General features: G+C 32.1%; 1 protein-coding gene across 1 annotated transcript; it reads left to right on the forward strand.

Annotated features, from left to right (window-relative positions):
- Positions 1–11597: 11597 nt before the first annotated feature.
- Positions 11598–13124, forward strand: LOC114753753 (U-box domain-containing protein 27-like). Its single transcript, XM_028942465.1, has one exon. It carries the CDS (start codon positions 11690–11692, stop codon positions 12923–12925), a length of 1236 nt encoding a protein of 411 aa, XP_028798298.1. The 5' UTR covers positions 11598–11689; the 3' UTR covers positions 12926–13124.
- The last annotated feature ends 7642 nt before the right edge of the window (positions 13125–20766 follow it).

Genomic DNA, 20766 nt, shown 5'->3' on the forward strand with positions numbered 1-20766 from the left:
TTGATTGATTCAAATTTTCTTTCGCTTTCATGTCTCACTGTCTCAACTCCAAGTGCATGGTTCATTGTGCACGACATGCAACGACACACACACACACACACACAGAGGTGTTATCCCATCAAATAAAGGCATTTTTTTATTCTTTCAATATAGTTTTGTTATTTTAGTTCAATTTACTTATAAAAGGACATATATATGTATAACAACAGGATCATGAAATATGGAAAAGCTGAATAGTTATTGAAGTACGGTATGAGCTCCTTAAAAAAGAAATAATTACCAGTGAATCATTTATTACTTTGAAATTTCTCATTGCAGGCTGCTCTGTTATTACTAAAACATTTTAATAATTATATTTTTTATTTTAGGATTTTATAGTAATTAAATATGTAATTGTAGCTGGGAGAGTCACGAGGCATAATTCATGTCGTCATCATCTTCAAAGTGTAGACCAGGGAAGCGGCATAGAAAAGTTGTGTGCTTTAATGCAAATTAAATAATATACGTACAAATATGACTGTGTGTAGGTTAAGAAGAAGAAATAATATTCGATTAAGAAATATCAAGAAGGAGGGGAAAAAGGGGGGGGGGGGAATATGTTTTCTTTGCTTGGAAGGGAATAAAAATGGAGCTTCGTACCCAAACCAGACCCGGCAAAAGCGGCCACCAAATTCCCCGTCCATAAAGCGCACACCTACCATGTTAAGGCTACCTATGACCCAATATGTAATTTCACTAAACTAGATATTTTATATATGCAATATCCTCAATACCAATCTCAATATATCATATAAAACATGTATTTTTTTAAAAAAAATTAATAAAGAGAAAAACAAATATAAGCATCAAATTAAAAATAAAAATAAAAATAAAAATATTGTGTGATTCATTTTACATTTTCTATAATGTATAGAGAAATACATTTTGTTTGTTATATTTTTCTCTAAAAGGTTTTGAGCTCTTTTTTATTCTTGTTGATGAAATATGATTTTTTATTTTGCATTTAAAATTTCATTATTACGAAGGCAATAATTTTTTTTTTGGTATATGAAAATTTAGGTGAGTTGGATCCTAGGGATTCATCAGGGCCAGAACATGCTTTGGCAACAAGGTTCTTACATCAACAACGGAATTCAAAGTCACGACTTTATGAATTATGAGCTGACTCTTTACCAATTTGACTAATTTTTGTTAGTGTGAAGCCAATAATTAAAACATCACAACCCCTATTACCAAAGGAAAAAAACAACACAACCCCTACATGGGTATCTTTGTGTTGGTCTTCCAATTCATTTACAGTTTGGGCCAATAGAGGTTCTCCTTGGCCCAATTCAAATAGTGCACATACAATCAAAATTCAAAATTCAAAATCAAATGAAGCTCAAATGCATTTATTTTTCCTCTCCTGAACCCCAAAAAAAAAAAACATTTACTTTATGTATTTATAAGGTAGTACCTATCACATGTCCGAACTCATTGAAATATGAAAACACCTCTAAGGCCCTGTTTGGATGTCTACTCAAATCATGGTTTGGGAAAGAAGTCAGCCATATAAAAAGTACACTGGGGAGAGCTACTTTTAATTAATTCTGATAATAATTGAATTTAACATGGTAATATTAAAAATGAGATTGCCATATAAAAAAAGAAAAAATCCAAAAAAATATCTCTTAAATTTCAAAACCTCAAATCACAAATTACTACAAAAAGTATGCTCAATTGCTATTAAAGTGTAATAAACAATACTGACTTGGAATTTTAAAATTTAAAAAGGTTTTTTTTTTGTTGGAAATTTTCCCTCAGAAAATCAACATAATTTTTTTTTAACAAAAGGGTCACGGAAGCTGGATTCAAAACAAGAAAAATAATTATGATGCTCTCATAACAAGGGGATGGCAAGTTCCACAGTAAGAATAACAAATCCATGATGTACACCTGACATTGAGATTTTTTTAATTATATTTTTTTTCATTTCGATCTATCAGTAATTTATCTATAAAAATATCTAGGCAATGGAAAAAGAAAAAATATCCCGGGGAATATTCGATTTAGAGTTCAATTATTGTATTACGGAGTGCAATATATATTTTGGAGCATAACCTTGCTGCTTTAATAATGCTTTTGCTTTATGTCTTGTGTCCGGGGTGTATGTGTATTATATAAAGTAAAAAAAAAATAACTTTAAATGGTGCTCCGTAATATTCCAATATGCGGTTGAATCAATGAATTATGAAAAAATATATATAAACATGAAAATATAATCCTTTTTTTTTCCTTTTAATTTTTTGCGGCTTTCTGGGTCTCAAATTAAATCACAGTCGTATAAGAACAGAACAAATTGGAAACAGAGGAAGTGCGTGAAGGAAGAGGTTAATTAATGGGAGGAGGCAAAGATGTCTTTGAATTTGAAATGAGAACTACAGACAAACTAAGAATAAAATAAAACATTTGGAATATATCATTTTAATTATGTTGTGGAATTTCCTCAGCATTTAAGTCGGGTCTAACACGACAGCCACCACTCTCGTCGAATTGTAGTGTTTCCTAATTATGACTTTTATAGTACCAATCCGTTCGATTTTTAATATAAAAATTAGTTAAAAATTTGAATTTAATTCTAAATATTACTTCCGATTCTAATTATAAGAACTTATTTACTATCTACAAATGAGATCTTATAATTATGATCAGAAGTATATAAAGTATCAATTCATTTTTTTTTATAAATTTATAATTTTTTTTCAAGTTATCCCTATTAATTATAAAGAGTTTCCACTATCTGATTAACGAGAGCAGTTTAGACATTTGTTATAAATAATTAATTTAACTAATTTTTTAATATCTTCATATTAATTATCTCACTAGCTCTTATATTAGAGATGGAAAGTAATATTAATTATTTGAAGAAAATATAAAAACGTAATTACCATTAATTTATTAATTCCTTAAAGTAAATAAAATTTAAATTCATCCACTATGATGAAAGCTAAGAAAACGCACCTTTAAGGCAGTGATTATAAATGAAAGGTGGTCTAAATAAAGTGTACAGTGTGGTGATATCTTTATAAATATATGCTTTTCTAATTTGAAAACTGGTCGTGGGTATGACTTATGAGAACATGGGACACATAGTCCAAATTTAATACTGCAATATCTTTTTCTTGGGAAAAAAAAATAGAGTGCTTTCAAGATTCCACATATTTACTATTTTGGTCATCCAGAGGCTTACTTGCAGGGCAAGTTGGGTGGGGAAATTATCACCCAGGTTGTTATTTATTTTCTGAGGTTAAAAAACAAACCACGGGGAGCTGCTTCTTCTTCTTTTCTAATGAGGAGGATATTTAACTGTATTAATAATAAATCTGTAAATAATGCGGAAAAATATATATAATTATTTATCAAGAGAGGTTTGAGTTTGAGTTTTGTGAACAAAAAAATCATATTGAAAAATCATCTTCTTAAAGTTGTCTTAAATTCAAATGAGTTTTATTAATATTGCATTTTGTATGATTTAGTTTTTTTTTTAAAAAAAGAAATTGTGAATAAGAAATCCAAAGGAGTAAATAGTCTTGAAAATATGAACGTACAAGAAAAGTGGAGGAAGAAGAAGGCATTTGAATTTTTTTTTACAATGAAATGATCAATTATATTAAATATAAAATGATAATTACATAAAAAATGATTATATGTAAGACAACAATACGTACCAGACGCCATTCTATGGGGAAAAAGCTCACAGGATGGAATGTGTGTGTATACACGCTCTTGATATAAAAATTATTTAATTAATTTGATTAGATTAAAAAAATTAAATAAATTGGTTAATTATAAGAAATATGACTTTTTTTTTTAAATATTATAATTATCTTCCTTAATATCATTCCTCTCTCTCTTATACTTGATTATAATCCAGAGAGTAACAATAAGGGTAATTTTAAAGACATATCTTATATTTAAGATTAATATCAATTCAAATTATGTCTTGCATTAAAGACATAAGGAGCGTGTGTCTATAAATATAAATATATATATATATATATGAGCCCTCCTGGTTAAAATATATATATATATATATATATATATATATATGAGCCCTCGGAGTAACTATTACAACCACCCTGGACCCTGGTGAATGATGAGATTAAAAAAGAAGGCGTTTGAAGTTGAAAATGAAGGTACGTGAGGGGTAAGTTAATTGTACAATTGATTAATTAATTAACGAGCTTAGGAGTATGAGACACGACAGAGGACCAGGGTCGGTCATCATGGATCACTAGTTAGTCAGAAATGAAACTAGCATGAACATATACGGGAGTGTGAGTGAAACCCATACTACACGTTGGCCAATATTAAGACTTGCATACCTATAAAGATTAAGAGGGTGTTTGGATGAAAACCAAATTATAGTTTCTGAAATGCTTTTACAGTTTACAAAATAAATATGTGAAGAAGTTTATCTTGTTTTACATAAAAGTGTTTTTGAGAAGCACTTTTGAGAGTTGCCAAACACCCCTTTAATCCAGCAGAATGGACTAATATCTTACAACATGTGAATTAAGGTTCAAATTCTTACTGAAAGAAATGTTCGACAGTATTTCAAATAGGATTATTTTTAATAAGAGGATATTTGTACCTACCAAAAGAAAAATATTAAGATTTGCGTAACTATGGTGGTGTTAATTAAGATTGAGTAAATCTAACTTACTCTCTATAGTTCTTATTATAAAAAGTCAACAAGCTAATTTACACAAATCAAAAAATGACAGTTATACCATTAAATATATTTTAAAAGTACAAAATTTTTCAAACCTACCCTAATAACAAAATTTGAAAAAGCAGTGAAAAGTTATTTACATAAGTAATAATGATTTGTAGCTAGAGGCAAGCTAGAAAAAAAATATATAAATGATCCTGTTGACTCCTTATAATAAGGACCAAAATTTTTTTCTAGATAACCCCTTAAAATAAGGATCAAAGGAGTACTTGACAATTAAGAATATAATTGGGTTAATTTACGATTGACCCCATCCCAAAATACAAGGCATATATATGAGTGGGGGATTCAAGTTTAAATTCAAATTCAAATGCAAATGCAAAGTTTGAAAGGTTCAAAGCTCTTTTTGGTAAGAATGAGATGCAAGTGGAGGCCGTGAAGTGCCGTATGGTTCAGGTCCACCCCAGCTACGTGTAGTATTAATGCAACTCAAACTTCAATTCCTTCTTCTCTAACATTGATTCAACCCTTCTTTCCATCCATGATCCCCTTTCTCCATTCAAATAAAAGGTAAATTCAATGTGGTCAAAACGAGACCTGCTACTGAATATCAGTTTGGGGTACTAGTTCATTTGAATATACAGTGTTGGGGCCAGTCTCAATTAAAACAATATAATTTAAGGAAGAATTACAATTAATCAAGTCTCATGAAAAGAAAAAAATTATAAAACAAGTCTTAAAGGTTGTTATTCTCCACTGTAAGATTTGTTATTACAAGTTACTTAGGTTGTTATTGGGACCTTTTAGTTATTATTTCTCTTCTGTAGGACTTGATTGTAATTCTCCCATAATTTAAACATATGCATGAAAATAAAAAATACTTTGGATGATATTTATCCATACCTTTATAATACGTGTCAAATTTATAGTCATCTAAATATAAGAGTAAATAGAGGGATTTTGTTTTTGTCCTCACTGCAATCAATTCCGGGCTTGTTTGGATTGACTTATAAGTAGTTTTTCAAACGTGATTTACGGAATACGAGGTAAGTATGTGAGGAGAGTTTTGTCTCGGCTTACGTGAACTTGCTTAAAAGCCCGTTTTGAACGGAGCTCCAAACAAGCCCTCCGTCTCTTAGATTTATAATTTTTAAAATCTAAATTCTCTCTATTAATTGTAGATATCAAAAAAAAAAATTTCATGAACGGAGCAGATTTAAATGACAATGATAGAAATGGGTATTTCTGGAGAATGAACAAAGATTTTTAATAAATAAATAAATAACCAATTTAATGAATGTTTTTAAATTTATATAATCAAGTTATGTGGTTGTTAATACTTAAGAATGGAGGGATTATTTACTTTGGCTTCTGGAAAATAGTTGGAGGGGGAAAGACACACATGATGAGGAGGGAGGGAGGGAGGAGGGCGGTCAAAAGTCAAAATGCGAGAGGCCACAAGTTAGGCGTCCCTGTCGTTGAAATTTTGACACCATCCTCTCCTCCTTGTCGCTCTCATAGTCTCATTCTTCCTTTTCCCACCACTCCGGATCTCACTAAAATATATATTCACACATATCACGGGATCTAATTTGAAAATTAATATTGGTTTTATATATAAAATGTATTTTATATATTTATTATTTTTTAAAATTAATTCTATTAATATTTTCTTAATAATAATCAAGTAGGAGAAGAAATTAAGAAAAATGATTATGAATTTTTTTTTAAAAAAAGTACCTTATATTAATTTAACTAATATTATAAATCTATTTAAAAGTATGTGCGATTTGATATTATTTGAAAGACAATTATGCTAAAGTCAGGGTTTCATTGGCTATTCATGATTGATATCTGAGTAGACAAGCATGATTGCATGACGGAGATGTTCGGCACCTCTTAGAATAATCATTTTTTCACTTTACAACGTAAATTTTTTTTTTATATATTTATTTTATGTCGTATAAAAATATTTTTTAAGCTAATTTAAAGGGTCATAAGACATCTCTTAAATTATCTGCGTATAATCATAATTTCATACTGTGCTACACCACCATGACTTTTTATGCAAGCTGTAGAAAAGGTGTAGAATCAACTCATGACTTTTATATTAGCTTCATAATCAGTATAGAAAATAAACTTATCCAATGTAGAAAGTTAAAAAAAAAGAAAGAAAGAAAGCAGAATTACAATTAAATCTTACAAAAAGAAAATGATTACTAAAAAGTCCCAATAACAGTCTGAACAGTTTGTAATGATAAATTTTAAAATAAAGAATGACAATCTGTATGACTTGTTTTTTATTTTTTATTTTTAGAACCTCATTGTAATTTTTCCAATTAAATTCACTTAAACTGTTTGCATTGGTTGCTTAAACAATCACGTGGAGTTGTCCCAAATTGTTTTAGTGGTAACACTATTTGTTATGTTCGGATAAAATCTCAGACTTGAATCTCTTGTTGACATGTCTATGTGTATTTTGTTGTATAAAATTACAAAACAAAAAAACATGTAGAGTTTTTTTTTTTTGACACTGATTAAATTTATAACTGGTATAGGAAATCAACGTGATGGCCACTTAATTGGAATTTTATTATTGCAAATGCTTTTTACATTCATTTTTTGGGGGAAAAAAAAGGGTATTAAATGTGGTATAAAAAACGCTGCCTTTACTAATACGTCCAGTTTCTTGTATTTATTCCTGCATTAAATGGAGGATTCCGGGGCTTTTTAGGAAAATTACTGTAAGGTATCAATAAAAAATATAATCAATAAAAGCTAAAGTAGAATATGGAACTTCTTGTCATTTTTTTGCATTTACATTTGTCATTCGTTTATGATGAAATTATTCTTTAGTAATTGCATCCCTTATTTAGACCTCATGATAATGACGATATTACCCAATTTAATCATTTCTATAAATTTGCAAATCTCAATTTGACCACTTATACCTAAACTAGAATTTTACTTATTTAGGTGATATTTAAGAATCTTAAAATTTACGAATTATTTTACTTAAAATTAAAATAAATAAAACGTTGGGGGAGTATATCATATACTCTTCCAGTCCTTAATATATGACTTAATTATTGAGTTAATTTTGGTCATAAATATAATATCTATTTCTTACATTTATCAATTTTTTCTAAATTACCGCTATGAATACTTCTCCAACCATAATTAAGTAGAAGAGGGAGAGAGAACATTAAAGAAGATGATTATGGTATTTTAGAAAAAATATATTATATTTTTTATAATTAACTAACTTATCTAACTTTTTAAATCTAATCAAATTAGTTAAATAAATTTTATATTAAAAATAAGAGGTTTTTTTTCCCTTCGCTTCATGGGAATGTACCCCCGCCCTCCCCCAAAAAAAAAAAAAAAAACCTCTCTTCTCTCCTCTTCTCTTCTCTTCCTTTCGTTTCCTTCCTGGGTTTTGTTAGTGCCCCCCCAGCGTAGGGTTAGCGTAGGCCAATGGATCTTGCCTTCTCTTTTGGTTGCGTGAAGGGAGGGTCTCCCGAATTACTAAGCTCCGCTTTTCCCAAACACTAAATTTAATTTAATTATTTAATTATTCGTTTTTTAAGTCCAAAAGAAAAAAAGAAAAGGGTTATAGGGGCAGGAATTTTGGTCCTCTCCTACAAAAAAGGGTGTGGCTTTCGGTGCCATCATGGCCATTACTCACTTCCTACACATATTCGTTGACCTATTATTTCCCCCTCATTTTCTCTCCCGATCCTTATTATTTATTAGTACCTTTTTTTTTACTATTTATGATTTCATTTTTTTGGGACTGAAATATGATTTCAATTTTAATCTTCTCTCCAAAATTAAAAATATATAAGTAATAAGAAATAAGAATCGAAGACTTAGAGGAACTTGTGATAAGTGAAAAGGTAAGTTGAAACTTTTGGTAACAAAGCCTCCTTCTCCACTCACTCACTAGATAGCGATGGTATGTGATCCTCTCAATTATTATTTATAAATTAAATATATAAATTGCACTCTTAAGAAGAGACATATAATATATATATATATATATATTCCATATTTAGATATAAAACCTACTATTTTACTCTCTTCTATTTCTTTTAAAATGCATTTTCTGCTTTCATCTTGTAAATATATTAAAGAAAAATGTGGGGCCTGCATTAAATGAAATGGATGTGAAACCTGCAACATAAAAAGTTGCAGATGTGGGACCAGGCTAAAAAAATACGTACAGGATTTATAATGAAATTATAAATTTGGTTCACACAATTTGTAAAGGGAAAACATAGACAAGCAACTTACTGAAATGTTTTTTGCGGTTTTAATTTTTAATTTACACATAATAACAAGTAATAAATATTTTTTTGACCAGAATACAACAAGCAATGAATAAAATACTATATTGCTTATATTTTAAATATGTACAGGGTGGGAAATTGTAGAATAAAACAAGTTCTAATAAAATAATTTTCCCGTATTTACATTTTACATATGATATGCATCGTTTAGGTTCTTAGTATGCATGTAGTAACAAATTATAACGTTGAACAAAAAAATGTTGTTGTTTACATTCTTTTGTATAAGTAAATTGTTGTTTATTTCCATATTTCAATCACTAATATGCATCACACAAAATAAAAATATAGTTATTTATATTTTTATTACCTTAGAACAAAAGATTATAGTTATTTTTCATTGTTGTAGTTGTCCAAAAAATCTCCATGTATTTATAATTACTTATATGATTCTATTTCACACAAATCTCTGTGTTATATATATATATATTGTTATTTTTGGTAAAATTATTAAATTAATATTTACGTATTTAATTTTTGTTATCTGTTTGACTCATGAAATGGAGGAGAAAATTTTTTTATGAGTTTGATTTTAAAAAAACTGGAAAGTGAAATTAAAATTTTTTTAAATTAATTTTGTTTTGATCTTTTTTTCCTAATTTTATTTTTTTATAAAAATTTTATGATATCACTTGTCATTTTTAAAAATAGACTCATTAGAATCTGTTATGATGTTATCTCATTCCTTAATTTTCCTTCAATTAAATAAAAGGTTTGATATTCTGAGCTGTGAAATCTAGTTTTCACAGTTATTAATAAAGACTAAGGTTTCCATTGCAATTAATTTGAATAGTATAGTGACTAAAATACCCTTTCAAGTGGCTTCGAATGAATTATAAATGCAAAAGATCTTCCATTAAAATATTTGAATCCCAGAAGATATCTACAGGAAGCCTTGTAAATCATGAAAATCGTCACGTAGTTGGCAAAAAGAAATATTAAAAAAACCTCGGGGTTAGGTGGACTGGCTGGAGTCGTCCTAGATTAATCACGGATCTCGGGTTCGAGACGTGAGAACGCAGCACTCTAAAGGGTTAGGGGGCGCCGTCCGTATGGATCCTTGCAAGCCCCCGAATCCGGATTAGTCTGGGAACGTTGTCACGGCTGAAAGACGCCTATTTCCCTGAGATACCGGATAGAGTAATCCAAAAAAAAAAAAGAAATATAAAAAATAACTTCTCGTGTAAATTAAGGCAAACCAACGAAAACCTCTTGAAAATAAGGAATCTTGTAAATGTTTTATCCAAATGCTTTAAACTCTGCGCAGGACTTGACTTGTAAATCAAAGAATACTGGTTATAAATTACTAACTCCGATGCTTAATATATAATCTAATTAATTAATTTAAAAAGATTAAAAAAAATTATATTATATATCGCATGATTTTTATAAAATATTTATGTGTACTATTAGATTATATATTACTCTTTCGGTCCTTAATATAAAACCCATTTAACTAATTTGATTAAATTAAAAAAGTTAGGTAAGTTAGTTAATTATAAGAAAAGTGACATATTTTTTTTAAAACATTATAATAATCATTTTTAATACTCTATCTCCCTCTTCTACTTGATTATGGTTAAGAGAGTATCCATAAGGGTAATTTAGAAAAAATTGATAAATATGAGTAATGAGTCTTATATTTAGGATCAAAACCAACTCAAGAATTAGGTCCTATATTAAGGATCAAAGAAGTAGTTTATAAATTAGGCAAATTAGTTTGAAAAAAACATGATAAGTGCAAATATTTTAAAGTAATTTTTTATTTTTTTTAATCTCTCCAACTTAATTAACTGGGATTTATATTAAGAACAATTATAATAATTAAAAGCTCATATAAATTATGCAAAGGTTTCTGTAAATTATTTTAGGATTCTTGTGCTTTCATTTCTGCAAAACATCAATGATGGAAGCTTGAGAATTAAGGTTTTCTTTTAGTAAATTATACTTACAACATTTTGATCGTTTTACGATTAAGATTGATCGCAAATAACAAATAAGAAAACTCTATCCTTGTTAATAATTATGAAATTTTGAAGGACATAATAATATTCCCTAAAAATAAATATGTTTATCATTTAATCCTTTTGAGCAATTTTCCAAAAATCAATTTGAAATGAGGTCAGAAGGTCGACCAAAGGAACCCTTTGTGGCCCCTCGTCTACGCTGTGGTCCCCATCATCTTCCCCCCCACGTTCTCCTCCTCACGATGCGCTTCTCTATTTTATCCCACGTGTCTCCCTATCTTCATCTGGATCTTCCATCACTCTCCATTTCCGTTTTCCTTTTTCATCCGACGACCTTCATTTCACTCATTCTTCAAACCACCACATGTGATCTTTACTCCCACCTCACCTTTCAGTAAATTAACTTCCCCTCATTGACCGTAGACCAAAAGGCAAAGACGATGCAGCAGAATATTATTTATCAGAAAAATTAAAATAGGGGAAAAAAATAAATGTGAACTTCTCTGACGTCACTACCTTTGACTCTCTCTTTCTCTCTCCCCTCTTTATACACTCCCTCTCTTCTCCGCTCCACTTCCTACCTCTCTCTTTTTCTCTCTTTCTCTCTCTCTGTTTCCGTTGCCTTCTCTCGCTGCCTCGGAGGCCAAACGACGGTCACCATGGTCAGGGACGATCTATACATCACGATTCCAAGCTTCTTCCGGTGTCCTATATCCCTCGATGTCATGAAATCTCCGGTAAGTCTCTGCACCGGCGTTACCTACGACCGTTCCAGCATCCAACGCTGGCTCGACAACGGCAACAACACCTGCCCGGCCACCATGCAGGTTTTGCAAACCAAAGAATTTGTTCCTAACCGTACTCTACAGAGGCTTATCCAGATCTGGTCTGACTCGGTTCGCAACCGAGTCGAATCTGCCGATTCTCCGGCCACCAGAACAGTCCCCTCCCCGGCTCAGGTCGTCGACTCTATGAAATACTTGGACGGCCAAGGCGAGGACTGTCTCAATTCCTTAACAAGAATTGTATATTTCGCCGAAGAATCTGAAGAGAATCGGGAGTTCCTCTCGAAGTTAGAGGGGTTCGTCCCTTTACTCGTTGATTTACTCGACAATGTCAATGGCGTCGTTGAAATGCTCGAGAGAGTCGTTAATGCTTTGGATACGATTCTGGATAAAATCAAAGATCGTGAGCAGTTGAAGAAATTGATGTTGAAGAACCACGACAATTGCCTAGCTTCTCTGCTCCTTCTTCTGCAACAAGGCAGCGCCGGCTCGAAAATCGGATCGGCGAGGATTTTGAAGTTCATCGCGGTGGATGCCGAGTCCAAAGTCATGATCGCCGAAAAGGAAGGTATAATGTCCGAATTGGTCAAATCAATCTCTCCAGACAAGGACCCCGCGCTAATCGAAAACAGCCTGCTGTGTTTGATCGCAATCTCGTCGCCGAAACGGAACAAGTTGAAATTGGTCCATCTCGGAGCTATCAAGACACTTTCGCAATTACTTTCCGGCTCAAATTCGAGCACTTCCGTAACGGAAAACGTCCTGAAACTGCTGGAAACGGTATCGTCAACCAAAGAAGGTAGGTCAGAGATTAGCGAGGACCCGGCTTGTTTACCGGCTGTATTGCAAAAGGTGATGAAGGTATCGATCACCTCGACGGAGCACGCGGTGATGATACTGTGGACTGTGTGTTATCTGTTTCGCGATCAGAAGGCGCAGGAAGTGGTGGCAATGGCCAACGGCTTCACCAAATTTCTGCTCCTGATGCAGAGCAATTGTTCGCCGGCGGTTCGTCAAATGTCCGCCGATTTGCTAAAGATTTTTCGGGTCAACTCGAAATCATGCCTCTCTTGTTACGATACTAAGACCACCCACATCATGCCCTTCTGATACTGGCCGTTTTTTCATCTTCTCCTTGGCCCGGGGGGAAGATTCAGACAGATAAAAAAGAAGTTTGTAAATCAAAGAAAATTTTGTTAGTAAATGGAATATAGAAAAAGAGAAATTCATTTGATGCCAGTCATGTTACGTTATCTTCTGTTTCAATTTCTGTTTCGCACGGTGAACGAATTCAAGTCACTGTTGCTGTTTAGAATCACAGTAAAAAGAATGTTTCTTTACCATATACAAAAACCACGACAAATCTGATGAAAAGATTTAAGCGTGAAAGATTCTTAATTAGCTTTCCTTCTTGAAGTCCTTCTTTTAAAACCCCAAAGGCAGGACTCTTTGGGCTGAGCATTAGGTTGATAGTTGATGAACATGGACAAGGAACACTGCACGTAAGGGGCAGGAAATGAAAATTGTCAGGTTTCTGTCTACCAGATTAGAGTTTGGACGCATGAGGTTATTAAGGTTGTCGCTTTTACGATGGAGTCTATGGACTATACAGGTGGCAGTGGAGTGGAGTGAAAACAATGAAAGGTAGCATGCTTTGAGGATTGAAGATCGAGATTAAAACCCAGATTCTCGGAACTACGCAGATAAGAGGAAGGAGGGGGAGATTCAGAAAGGAAGCGACTTAGGACTGGGCTTTATTGCAGGAGAAGCAAGGAAGGGAGAGAGAGAGAGAGAGTCGGAGAGAGGGGGTGCCGCAAAATGCTGAAAGGGGTATGCTTTGCTGACTCTGATAATGCGGCCTTTGTGATTAATGATTAATTAATTAAGGTGTGTTTGTTCGTTTGCAAGAAAAGAATGAAAAGGATGGGAATCTAAATGGAAAAAGAAATGTGTAAAAAGGATGGAGATGGAGGGGGGGGGGGGAGAGAAAGGAACCAAAAGAAGAAAAGCATTAATTAAAATGAAAGGTTTGACCACTCCAATCCCTACGGCACACATGAAAACTGGACAAAAACACTTTGCTAATTAGCACCCTTAATAATGCCCACTTCCTCCATCCTCCTCCTCCTACCATCCTCAATATCTTCATTAATTAATCCAAAAAGCAATCCATAATCTCCCCCAAAAAAACAACAACAACAAGCGTATCATTATTCACCTCACACCCCATCCATGACCTCCAAAAGAAACAAAAACCTATTCAAACTTTGTTTGTCTGGTAGTATTGTTGGATATTGTGGTGCGTCTGTATGTGTGGATTGGCTGGAACTATATGGGAAAAAAAAAAAAGGTTGGTTCTCCAACCACTATCCCCCCTTTTTGATGTTCTCGTCTCTTTTATGATACATGGGAAAAAGAAAAGAAAAGAAATATGGATACAAAGGGCTCGTTTATAACAATTTGTAAGTAGTTTATAAGTAACTTTTTAATAGTAGTTTATGAAATACGAGACAAACATATGAGAAGAGTTTTATCTCGATTGATGTAAAACAGGTTTATAAGAAATTTCTACCACTCTGTCAAACGAGACCAAAATTGTCGTAGAGGGAGAGTATGGGGGATTAGTATAGTACTACGTAGGTATTGGATCATGTGTGGTCACTGGTCACTAATGAGTGGAAAGTGCCATTATTCGATGGGGCAGGATGTTGGGGGACCATTGACAAGTCACGTGAGGGTTGCGAGGAAGAGCACGAATCCTATCCGGGGCCGATCCCCCAATTGGCTGAATCCTCCCTAATGCGACTTGTCGTTTTTGGGTTACACTTGACCTCTGGATCCTGCTGGGGGGTTCTCACTTCTCCGACTCTCAGTGCCTTCCTTCCACACTCTTTTTCTGAGGCTGGGGATGCTGACCATCTTTTCTCTGTCCTTTTCATTTCTTGGAGGCCAAAAACAAAAAAATCTCCCTGATTCTTTTTGGGTTTTAATAAAATGTGCTCAAAACTAGACTTAAGAATTATTGATTTATGTATAACTAAAATATATTTTAATAAAATAACATTAATACACACTTTTATATATAATTAAATTATACATAAGTGATTAAAACACAAATATGATTAAATGTTTTTTTTTTGAATTTTTCAACTCAAAATACAACCTCGTCAATCGGCTCAAAATTCTTGATCCACTTGGAGAAGAGACTGATTTGCCCGTATTCATTGGCCTGATTGGTTGACCCGAATTAGTTTTAGGACCTCTCTTTATCCCTTCTTTTTTGAAAAAAAAACGACCATCAAAATCATGCTGTTTAAAATGGTGGTTAAATTTAATTAAAAATAATAAATATGTAAGATATATATGTTTCCAATTATATCTTTATTTGTATAGAGAGTACATGAGATATAATGAGATATAATGAGTAAAAATTTATTGTGAACGGATAATAAATAATATATTTAGAAAGAGTAAAAATAAAAAAGACTAGTTTAAAATTTTTTAGACCAAAACAGAGATATTTGTTTCTTTTATATAAAGGAGCAGGGTTAAGATAATAAGAGGGTGTTTGGATAGTATGAGAAGTGTTTTTAAAAAGTATTTCTGTACAAATCGAGATAAATTCTTCTATAAATTTACTTTGTATGTCATAAAATTATTCTAAAATTATAATTTGGTTTCTATAAATACTTTTTAAAAGGATTAATAAATAGGTGTAGAAGTAAGGTGGCATGATTGATGAGACAAGGGCGTGGTGTGTTTTGACTCAAGACCCAGCGAGCATAAGCTGTCCAATACAACACAGTGAGCGTTGAATATGGAGCCAAGTGGGGTGCTCATTCAAAGATCTGTCGTTGAACAGAGCGGGGCGAGTGGGCCCACATGGAGTCCCACTGAAATGAACGGGAGAAAGCCCCACAATAAAAAAAAGAAGGTAAAAAGTGAGTAAAATAATGAAAAGGGCTGTCAATTATTTTTGAAGGGGGGAATTTTAGGTGAAATAAATAGAGAATCTGGGTGTGCATGGGCAGGACAGGGTTGGATTGTGGAGGACAATAATGTGAAAGTGGGGTAGGCCTCAGGCATTTTGTTCAAGAAATGACTGCTTGTCCAATCTCACTTTGCAAATCACTCCCCTATCTCTAATTTTATCTCCTTTTGCTTGAATAAAAATAAATAAATAAACATTATACAAGCATTTATAAATGTATTATGATTACTTTTTAAAAATAAATATATTATTTTTTCTTAAGATATTTGAAAATTTTATTATTTATAGATACTTAGATTGATTTAAACTCAAAATTCTAAGTACAATCCATGTTTAGAGGGTTTTTAGATAGTATGAAAAAGTACTTTTTATTTTTTTTTTATAAATCGAGATAAATTTTTTAATATTTTTACTTCGTATATCATAAAGTATTTTTAAAATTATGGTTTTGATTCTGTTCAACATCTTTTAGTTGTGAATAACATATATTTAATTATATACAAAAATATTCAAAACAAAAAAATATTTATGCATAGTTGGAAAGGGTTACACTCGTTTAAATTTAGATGTTGCCGGCCAACAAAATTATCAACCAAGTATTTTTGAGCAAATTTTGTATTTTTGTTACATGAATAACACCTGAACATGAACTTGTTATCTAAATCTCAAATCATCTCACTTTAATCATATAAATTAGATGCGGCTAATTTTGTTGAAGACTTGAAGCAGTCCATAGCGGAAAGCAAGAGTAGAAAGGGAAAGGAGAGGCTCTCCGAATTTAGTAAAATGATGACTCAGACGCGCATCTCTAATCTCCATCTCTAATTAATTAATTAATTCTTAATTATTCTCTGGCCTGAGGTTTTGGATATAATTAATTAATTAGTTCAACAAAATACTCCCCACGCACCTCATTGGTTAGACATTACCCATTTCTCTTCCCTCCGTACACTATACACGATAACTTTATCTTTCTTCTCATATAAATATATACTCCTTCGGTCTTTAATATAGGACTCAATTCTTAAGTTGGTTTTGATCCTAAATATAAGATCTATTTATTATATTTATCAATTTTCTCTAAATTACCCCTATAGATATTCTCTCAACCATAATCAAGTAAAAGAGGGAGATGAGGTATTAAGAAAGATGATTGTGGTGTTTTAAGAAAAATGTGTCATATTTCTTATAATTAACTAACTTACCTAACTTCCTTAATCTAATCAAATTAATTAAATGGGTCTTATATTAAGGACCGGAGGAGTATATGATTAATATTAACAAATACTATCATACATATGCATATGATATACACAAAGCACTACGTGCACGTATGATTATATTGATCATGATTATAATTATGATCATATCACTTCGTATCTAAGGTTTCATGCTTAATTAATTACCGTCTATATGGATACTATTGAAATGAAATGCTATCTTTACTTTTCCTCCTTGTTACTCAAAATCAGTCCAAACATCAATGAGTATATAAATACTCATAGTTATAAATTATAATTATAATTATATATTATAATAATTCGTAATCATCAGTGGATTAATTATACCACCAGCCGCACTAATTTTGTACCTGCCCACTTAATTAGCTGATCTGCCTTCAACATTATCCATTCTTTATTTTTATTTTGATTTGATGTATTCATTTACCATGATGTCCGTCAATGAATGATTAACCTGTATCATATCATGTACTAAAGATTATTTATTTATTTATTAGTAAGCGGTTCACCCTTATAAAAAGAAAAACACAGGTTCGAATCTCTGAAAACATACTTGTTAGGAGAGTTTTAACCTTAACACTCTAGAATTTAACAGAAATAGTCTCAAATTTAAAGTGACTAGAGAATACTTCAAGTATAGAAAAAAAAAGAGATTATTTATTTGTTTATTTTGAATCTGATTTTTGCTTTAATCCTTTCTGCAAGCCTAACATGCATCTCAACCTGGCGTCCTGAGCATCCGAAGTTTTGGTAATTAACTGCTCGTTATTGTTGGGCTGCTCTTCCCGTGAGACCCACTAACCATGATATCATGGGCTTGGGCTTAAGTGGTTAGCCCGTTATCATTCTTTGACCCCCTATTAAGTTCATCGTCATCGCAGTCTGTCATTTCAGGGCTTTTCCCCAACAAAAAGGTTTTGCGTTTCCAGATAAAATAAAACGATGTTTTCCCCTCGCAACCTTTCGCTTTCATGCATTGTTTTTATACATTTTATCCATTTATTAATATAATATAAATTACAAATCAGATTATTCACGAGCCGTAGATTGTGTGTATTTGTGGGTGTGTGTGTGTAATAAGTCGTCATATTTTGTGAGTAACGAAAAATATTACTCATTTTTTGGATTCTTCATAATGGGTTTAAAAATTTCTCATCTGATAAAAACTACAGCAAGAGTTGGGCATACCAAAAATTGAAGGATTTAAAGTTAAACTTGACTTTTAGACAAATAATGAGTGAGTTTTTTGGGGGGGTTTTTTATCATAAATTTTTTTCAACATGCAAACAGAAAAATGTAATTTAAAGTGAGAATGAACAGTAAGATCTTGGAAAAAATGAAGTTTAATGAGAACAAAACCATATATGTATAAACATAGAATTTGTGATCAATAATGTAGGATTTGTGAATAGTAATGTTGTGGAAAGAATAATGGAGGACTAAATGGCAAAGAGCTCGTAGAAAGCTTGGACGACGTTGTTGAAAGGTTGTCTGATTAACGAGAGATGATGTGTGTGATTAGTAAGAGTCATGTACTCTATTTATAGACCAACTTGGACAAATCCTCACTCAGTCCCATAAATTTAGGGGTCAATTTATTATTCAAGCAACCATTTTCCCCCACTTTTTCATTAGTGGTTTTGGCTGAATTAGTCTCCCACTTTCTACCATACATTTCTATAATTAATTTCAATGAGTTCTGTTTCTTAATTAAGGCCTTAGGCATGGGCTCCAACATGGTGCAAATTAAATAGGAATATATTAATAATAGGCTTCTTCCCCTTTTGATAGAGAATAGAGACGTACCAAACATACGAAGTTAAATATTCCCTCGTTCAATTTCCTTTTTCATATTGAGAATTCTTTGGCACCAAACATGACACAAATGTATACTATTATGTTATTATTTATAAGTCACTTGTAGATAGGACCAATAATATGGGTTGAGCGTGTAGGCTCAACCCATCAACCTGCCATAAGGTAGCGGATTTGATTGAAGAAAATGAAAACTATTTTGATGCGTTTCTTTTCAGCCCACACTTGCTAATCCACAGCCCGCTAGTTCGTCTTTTATTTTTTTACAATTTTTATTTTAATTTTATTAGGAAAAGGTTTTATTATTTTCACGTAACTTATATATAACTTTGTGTTTTGTTAAAAACTTTGATTTTAAATTTGATTTCTCTTTTTTTTTTATTGTTTTACTATTTTTATACTAATAAAATAATTATTAACAATGAATTATATGTTTATATTTCAACTTTTAAGATTAATTTAATTATATAATTATATGAAAATATAACAATAAGAAGAATTTGATATATAAAAACTTATAATTTAATTTAAAAACTTTAAATATGTGTAAGAAAATTTTTTTTTAAAAAATAAAGGTTGGCAGGCTGCCCCTTGGCAGGGTGGGCTAGCAAAATGTGAGCCTGCCAAGAGGCCTTTTTTTTAAGACCGGCCTGTATAGTCTCGAGCCTGCAACGGGTTGGCTCGTAATAGGCAAGTCAAGCTGTTTTACCACATCTACTTGTAGGGAAAAAGTTTATTTCTAAATATGAATCACTTCTAGGATAATTAATGAGCCTTTTTTTAATTTAATCCTTATTGACTAAAATAGGTGAGAGAAAATACAGAACATATTTTTTAATACCCTTTCTTTAATAAGAGGTAAAAGGTGAAAAAAATTATCAATTTAATATATTTTTTAATTTACACACTTAAAGTACCAGTGACTTATAAATAAGAACACAGTGTAATTAATTAAGTTGAAGGGGTCAAATATTTTGGGGATCGGGAGTGATATATGTGCATGAATGGGAACAAAGTAGTGAGAAGAAGACAGGAGCTAATTAATTAGCGGGAATGATGAGTTTGTATAATGAAGAGACAGAAAGCAACAAGTGTTCCCCTCCCTCTCAGCAAAAGCCATTTTGTGGGTCATATACATATCATCACCACAACCAATAATGTAATTTTCCCACAAAATAATAATAATAAACCCAGGAAGCATTTAACAAAATGTTAATTTTGACTGATGACCCACCCATCATTGCCTTCATCTTCATCTTGTGGCAAATATGGCCCCTCCCTTCCCTTGATCACTAGGCTGCCACGCTCCCTTTTTCATTCCCAAGTCTTCCCTCTATTATCCCCTTTTTACCTAAACCGCTTCACAGGACAACTTAGAAACTTGCCATTGTGAAATATCTTTTAAATAATTCACTCAATCCTAGCTAGCTAGAAAATAGTACGTACATGTTAAGACATGGATGGAAAAGGATATGCATGTGTGTGTGAGTGTATCAGACAAATCACATCTGATAACCAATGTTTCACAACTGTATCTCCTTCTACTTTTCCTGTGTTGTTGCTCTCAAGTGAAGAAAAGAAAACCCTTTTGGTCACATTTCATTAAAATTAAAGCCACACACACAAACACATAAAATACAAGCAATGTGTTTGAACTTTGAGCCATGCACCCCCATATCCTTTAATTAATTATTTTTTGTGTTCCCTTCTTTCTCTCAAGTCCTTATGTGTCTCGCTCGCAGTCCGCAAACTCATACACTTTTGGCTCCTTTTTCTTCTACAAAATAGAACAAACACCTGACACATGCATTTGCCAAATCACACGCTGACACATAGATATATGTATTCCCACTATGATTGACTTGGACTCAGTAAGCAACATCAACATGCAAACGAGTCATCTC

The sequence above is a fragment of the Neltuma alba genome, unplaced genomic scaffold, assembly GCF_004799145.2.
Source record: "Neltuma alba isolate B1F8T4 unplaced genomic scaffold, ASM479914v2 tig00001210_pilon, whole genome shotgun sequence".
In the NCBI taxonomy this organism is placed as follows: Eukaryota; Viridiplantae; Streptophyta; class Magnoliopsida; order Fabales; family Fabaceae; genus Neltuma; species Neltuma alba.